Genomic DNA, 6989 nt, shown 5'->3' on the forward strand with positions numbered 1-6989 from the left:
GCAGACCTATACCTTTAGCTGTAGCATGTATATGTTTGTTTACCAGAACTTAGACACCAGTTAGGCATGTCACTCATAACCTAGTTGTCATTAGGTGACATTTATTTCGGTTCTTTTGTGTGTGCTTATTTTCATCTCCGAGACATGCATGATTAGATAGACATTTTTTCGGAGATGCGTGTTCCCATTTCACATGATTTTTGCCTAAAACTCTTCGAAGTTAATAAATAAATGGCATAAGAGACCAAATGTTCGCACTCGGGCGAATTGGGGGTGCTCTTCGGACCTTCTCCATTCGTCATCAGGCATGGACCTTCTGTATCTCTGGTTATCTGTTGCAAGCAGAGCATTTATTTTTTGTTCCATGGCGTATCCATGGATGGCGACTCTGAGTTATTTTAGGTGCGTCTTAGTTTCGAGCCTTAGTTCCGGATCAAGAGGTATCTCTTTCTTTTTATATCGTCACTCGTGCTATGCTATGAGGGTGGTACCGTTTCGAGAGTTCCTTGGCAGAGCTCTCTTTCATGTGGAGATCTAGAGGGTGTAGGGACTCGTTTCCTCATCATCCTCAGATCGGGGTCCACACCAGGAGACAGCTCCCCCACCAAGAGTGAACATTCATCCACTCGTTGATGAATGATCATCATGCTCAGTTAACCAACTGGCATCTGTGTATCGTTCTAATACCATAGGATACCCACTATAGTTCAACCCATAGTCTACAATGCCTTTGAGATACTTCAGTATCCTATTTATAGCATTCCAGTGTATGTAACCAGGATTACTAGTAAATCTACTTAGTTTTCCTACTGATAATGCAATACCAGGTCTAGTACATGTTATAGTATACCTTAAACTACCTATGACATTAGCATATTGTAACTGAGAAATAAACCTACCAGTATTAAGATATAATTTTACATTTGAATCAAAAGGTGACGAAACTGGTGTTCAATCAAAGTGATTAAACTTTTTAAGGACTTTCTCTATAGAGTGTGATTGGGTAAGAATAAGGTTATTACCTTGCCTTATAATTCTAATACCCAAAATTACATCTGCTACATCCATATCCTTCATTTCAAAGTTAAATGACAAAAACCCTTTAGTATTAGTGATACTATCCATATCAGTACCAAATATCAACATGTCATCTACATAAAGACATATTATAACACCTTTTTCATTTTTATATTTATTATATACACACTTATCTGATTCATGTATTTTGAATCCATTTGACAGTAAGACCTTGCCAAATCTCTCATGACACTGTTTAGGGGTTGTTTAAGCCCATACAAAGACTTGATTAATTTACAAACTTTATGCTCTTTATCCGGCATGATAAAGCCTTCAGGTTGATCCATATATACTTCTTCATCAAATTCACCATTCAAGAATGTTGTTTTAACATCCATTTGGTGAATGTCAAACTTGTATATGGATGCAAGAGCAATAAGGAATCTAATGGTGGAGATTCTAGCAACTAGGGCATAAGTATCAAAGTAGTTTATTTCAGCTTTTTGTGTAAAACCTTTGGCAACCAACATTGCCTTAAAATTTCCTATTGTTCCATCTACTTTCATCTTCTTCTTAAAGATCCACTTACAACCTATAGGTTTGGATCCAGGTCGTAAATCAACTAGTTTTCAAGTTTTATTACCCATGATTGAATCCATTTCATCATTTATAGCCTCTTTCCAAAACGCTGCATCTTGGGATTTAATAGCTTCTTCATAGGTTTTAGGATATGTCTTTATGTTTAGACTTAACATATTAGATTCAAATATCTTATCTCTTGATCCTTCAATTAAGTATACTACAAAGTCAGGACCACAATTTTTATCTTTTCTTTCTCTTTTACTTCTTCTAATTTCTATAGGTTCCTCATTACTTTTCTTTTGAGGTTCTATTGAAGATTCTAAAGGTGGGTTAGAATCCATTAGTTTAGGAATAGAAGAGAACCTATTCTAAAAAAGGTTGCATCCCTAGACTCAATAATGGTATTTATCTCTACTTGGTCATTCGGTTCTATTACCAAGAACCTATAGGCTTTGCTATGATTTGCATATCCGAAGAATATGCATTCAATGCCTCTTTCTCCTAGCTTCCTTTTCTTGGGTTTAGGTACTTGGACAATGGCCCTACAACCCCAAACTTTAAGATATCCTAAGTTAGGTTTCCTCTTTTTCCAAAGTTCATAAAGGGTTACATGGGTTTTCTTATTAGGTATCCTATTTAGGATGTGACAAACCGTTAATAAGGCTTCACCCCAAAAACCCTTATTTAATCCAGAATTGACTAACATGGAATTAACCATTTCCATTATAGTCCTATTCTTTCTTTCCACAATACCATTCTATTGTGGTGTATAAGGAGCAGAAAGTTCATGGAAATTGGTATTCCCCTCCCCTATCGGATCTAAGACATTTGATCTTAGACTCACATTGATTTTCTACTTCTGTTTTATAAGTCTTAAATCTGTCTATGACTTGGGCTAATAAATAAACATAACAGTATTTTGAAAAATCATCTATAAATGTTACAAAATACTTTTTGCCACCTCTTGTTGGAGTCCCATGCAAATCACATACATCACTATGCATTAGTATTAATAATTTAGTAGACCTTTCTACACTAGGGAATTGTTTGGTAACTATCTTAGTTTGTATGCAGATTTTGCACTGATCTACCATATTTTCATCACATTTAGGAATTAACTCTAACTTTACCATGTCTTGTATTTTCCTAAAGTTAACACGTCCTAATCTATCATGCCATAAAGAAATAGTATCAATCATATAAACAGAAACATTCACTTTATTAATATTCATCTTAAACATCCTCTCATACATGTATCCCTTCCCTTCAAATATTCCACCCTTGGAAAGTACAAACTTGTTGGATTCAAAGACAAGTTTAAAGCCATTCTTGTTAAGAAGGCTACCAAAAGCAAGATTTCTTCTAACTTCCAGTGCATGGTACACATCGGTAAGAGTGAGGACTTTGCCGGAAGTGAATTCAAGTTCCACTTTCCCCTTGCCTTTAACTTCAGCAGTTGACGAGTTTCCCATGTAGATAACATTCCCATCTTCAACCGTTACATATGTCGAGAATACGCTTCTGTCCTTGCAAACATGGTTTGTAGCGCCCGAGTCAATCCACCATGCATCTTCACCTTCGACGAAATTAACCTCGGATATCATGGCAACAAATTTTTCTTTGTTTCCATCCTTGTTTCCTTGAGTGTTAGACTTTCTATATCGACACTCCTTTTTATAGTGGCCCATTTTGCCACACTGGAAACAAGCACCTTTGCGCTTCTTGTTCTTATCAGAACCCTTGCCATTTTGATGCATTTTTCTCTTCTGTTTACCTTTCCAAGGTTGAGTAGGGGGATCTATTATATTGGCAACTTCCACCATATGGACTTTAGAGGACAAATTAGCAACATCATCTTTTTTGTCTCGAAGCCTTGATTCTTCCTCAACTTGGAGGGTTTGAATCAAATCTTCAAGAGTCATTTCCTCTTTTTTATATTTTAGACTTTTTCTGAAGTCTTTCCACGATGGTGGTAATTTGTCAATGATTCAAGGAATAATAACAGAATCGTCAAGGTTAACCCCTTGTTGATGTACTTGATTGATGATATGTTGGATCTCATGAATTTGATACATTACCAACTTATCATCTGTCATTCTATAATTTAAAAAATGACTTACAACAAACTTCTTGGTGCCAACATTTTTTACAAGATGTTTCGCCTCCAAAGCCGTCCAAAGAGCAATTGCCGACTCCATGTTTTGATAGATATCAAAGAGTTCATCAGTCATTGCATTGAGGATGTTTCCTTTGCACAGATAGTCGTCTTGATTCCACTTCCTCCTTCTACGGGTTTGGGCGAGTGTCTCGTTTTCCACTACTGCCGGTTTTGGTGTGGTCAGAACGTACACTACTTTAAGAGTTATAAGAATGAAGTGAACCTTCTTCTACCATCTCTTGAAGTTATCCTTGTTGAAGCGTTCCAACTTGACAAAATCTTGAGTCATCTGCTTCATTGATTGTGCCATGAAGAACTCCAACAAAATATTCTCTTAAGATTGTTGAAAAACTGTTGTGGAGATGGGAGAAAGGGGTGATGTCACTTTCCTTAAGACAATGTTCGCCCCCACTAGTAAGTGCGCAAGGGGTACCACGAATATGCCTCCAAGATACAATGAAGCCCGGTGTAGTCTCAACCAAGATGTGTGTTGACGCTTTGCACTAAGTGGAAACAAACCCAAGAATCACTTTCTGATAGAACAAGTATTTGAGATCCAAGTGTTCTGTTTCTGCAGAAAACAGAATACGTGAAGAGGATTTCTAAAAAACAGTAAACACAGACTTTTTAGGGGATTAAAAGAGAGTGTATGAGAGTGAAATTGTTTATGGAATCAGTAGTTTAGGTGTGCCAAAGTAGAATTCTGAATTTTATATTGAATGGGCATTTTCTACTGCTTTTATAGAGTCTGAGGTGACTCTTCTGTATGGAAAACACCTCTACAGTGCACCTTTCCATAGCGGCTACGATGCGGCGTGCGAAGTGCAAAGTGCACCTAAAAGAGTGCCACTATGAGCCCTATAGCCCATTGCCCACGCCGCACGGGCGTGCGAATGTGCGAACTATGCATTGCACCGTCCCGCGGGTCCACCCAATGGCTAAAGTCCATTGTGTATTAAACAAAAGAGAGAAGAGGGAAAAGCTATTTAAATCCTTCTCCAACTTTCTCTCCAATTGATATGGGACTGTCTTTCCAAAGCACCTTTTTCTCTCTCCTAAAAAAGCAACTCTTTTTACAAAACAAGAGCACTTTTTCTTGTAAATACTTTTCAAATCCATTTATTTTGAAAATACGCTAACAATCCCCCACCATTTTCAAAATTAAAATAATTATCTCATCATACTTGGAACTACTATGCATAAATGAAGGTATCGTATGATTTGAACCTTCACTTAGTGAGAATATATCAAAGTTGACAAGAACAACATAGTAGACGTATCTTTGAACTAGCGATTCTATATAGTCAACCGGATATGTTTCATACATAAGAAATTCATTTCAAAAAGTGATTCTAAACAGCTGACACGTAAATACTTTTCAAAGCCATTTATTTTGAAAATACACTAACAATTTGTGTATGTTTTGCCGTGTAGCTTGATTCGGACAATCTGTCAACCATGAGTGTTGTTCAAGCCCCGTGCGTGTAGGCACCTCCTTTTCTCTTTAACTTTTAGTGTCACACACTGTTGGGGGTAAAATTGGCATTAGTCAATGATGAACGACATGTGGCATTTTCGAATGATCAGGAATCGATCTATGAGAAAGATAATAGAATCTTATCTTCTCCTTATAAATAGCAACGTTCATAGTTGGGGAACCGCCCCTCAAAGAGGTAATACGCCCTAAGGTGGTGGATTTCCCAACTAAGGAGTCCCGTTAATAGTAACTTACTTGTACAAGGAAATAAGATATCTATTGGAAATAGATATAAACTAATCTCCTGGGAAAGTCGACCAATTAGGTAAGACTCCTAAAACAGTGAGATTCTAACTATTGTGGACTCCATTCTCTATAAAAGGGATCCTTATATTCATAATGGAACTACGTTAGACTTGATCCTCAAAGAAGGGGTACGTAGGCAGCTTGGCAACAACCAAGTTCAGTCACAATCCTTCTCCATCCATCTTCGTTGGTAATGCTTCTAAACCTAATCTCCTTCCCTTCAATTCACCTGTGATTCCAATTTTTAGCTTAATATTACAGTATCACTCGGAGCTGTAGCTCCAGGCCTACTAACATCATTCCTGTGAGTGTAAGTTATCCGCAGGATTAACTCTATCAGCGCTAGATCGTGTAGAGCTGTGGCACCCGATCCCGCGAGAGGGGTGGGGCGCGAGCCGCCACGCTCTCTCTTGGTCTCTCGTACCCAAGCGATTGGCGTGTGCATTTTTATTATTGATTTTAATTCATCTTTTATGTGAACTTGGGATCACTAAGGAAATCCGAATTCCACACAAACGAGAGTGACAGAGTCGCCACCTAGATGTGAGATCTAGGACCCATAATTAACCAGAAATCTAGACTCGTTACCTGGTTACAAGAATGGAAGGTATGGGGAGTTATCCACCACATGCACCATTCCTGCCCGATAATCGGTCTTCAATTCCAAAAGTTAACTCTTTTAAATTTATTTTAAATGGCTCATTCAACTCTCTGTTAATGTGCGAACTAAGTGACATGCATCCTAAAATCTAATTTCAATATGAATCCTAAATGTGTATCTTGATTTCTTAATTTGTCTGGATTCAATCTAAGTGAAAGTTTTCCTAAAATTCTAATTTCATGGAAAGTCCTAAGTGATTTAATTAAGAATTTTCAAGAAAATTAATATACAAAACCCCAAAATTTGTTGTGGAGCCGACTCGCGGTTGGTATGCCATCAAGCATCCAAGCTGCCTACGTACCTAAGCCTTACTGGGATCAGAGTCGACGTAGTTCGGTGCACCAAAGCTAAGCTACTTATGCCTAACTCAACTAAGACACCGATCTAGACTGAATTGACTGTTTCAACAGTTTTAAGAGAAGTTATTTAATTCAAGTTGAAGATTTTATTATCCTAGGATTTCATCTAAGATGCTATATGATCCTATCTAAGTGCAAGTTGTCCCTTAGACTAATGCAGGTTAACCTACATCCTAGGTAACTAGGCTTGTCCTAGGGAAAATTTGGGTGACTAGTGTAACTAGACCTATTGCACGGTTGCTATCCATAGCAAACGTCCGTGATGAGGCTGGACTCCTAACTCTAGGACTCCCTAAAATCTAAGACTCCCTAAGACCTAGGACACGACCTGACATAAGTGTTCCTAAGTTGGGCTCTAATGGTTCTTATATCGGAAACCATAATCCAATGGTTCCGAAAGACATGAGATAAATTGATTCAAGTTATTGA

General features: G+C 37.7%; 1 protein-coding gene across 1 annotated transcript; it reads right to left on the bottom strand.

Annotated features, from left to right (window-relative positions):
- Window positions 1-618: 618 nt before the first annotated feature.
- On the bottom strand, window positions 619-3521 carry LOC143859638 (uncharacterized). The gene is made up of 5 exons (XM_077370293.1): window positions 2730-3521; window positions 1661-1751; window positions 1316-1609; window positions 1054-1151; window positions 619-882 (listed from the first exon to the last, which is right to left on the bottom strand). Exons 1-5 carry the CDS (start codon window positions 3519-3521, stop codon window positions 619-621), a joined length of 1539 nt encoding a protein of 512 aa, XP_077226408.1.
- Between the last annotated feature and the right edge of the window lie 3468 nt (window positions 3522-6989).

Source organism: Tasmannia lanceolata, unplaced genomic scaffold (genome assembly GCF_043159265.1).
Source record: "Tasmannia lanceolata isolate RefF3 unplaced genomic scaffold, GAP_Taslan_0.1 ptg000035l, whole genome shotgun sequence".
NCBI classification, from domain to species: Eukaryota; Viridiplantae; Streptophyta; class Magnoliopsida; order Canellales; family Winteraceae; genus Tasmannia; species Tasmannia lanceolata.

What these genes read in the sequence shown, in the direction of transcription:
- LOC143859638 (XM_077370293.1), bottom strand. Translation starts at nt 3,521, where the DNA reads ATGACTCTTGAAGATTTGATTCAAACCCTCCAAGTTGAGGAAGAATCA. An exon ending in TTAGGAAAATACAAGACATG is followed by an intron (nt 1,752 to 2,729) that starts GTAAAGTTAGAG and finishes CTAAACATAAAG; the next exon opens with ACATATCCTAAAACCTATGA. An exon ending in AGGATATGGATGTAGCAGAT is followed by an intron (nt 883 to 1,053) that starts GTAATTTTGGGT and finishes TTTATTTCTCAG; the next exon opens with TTACAATATGCTAATGTCAT.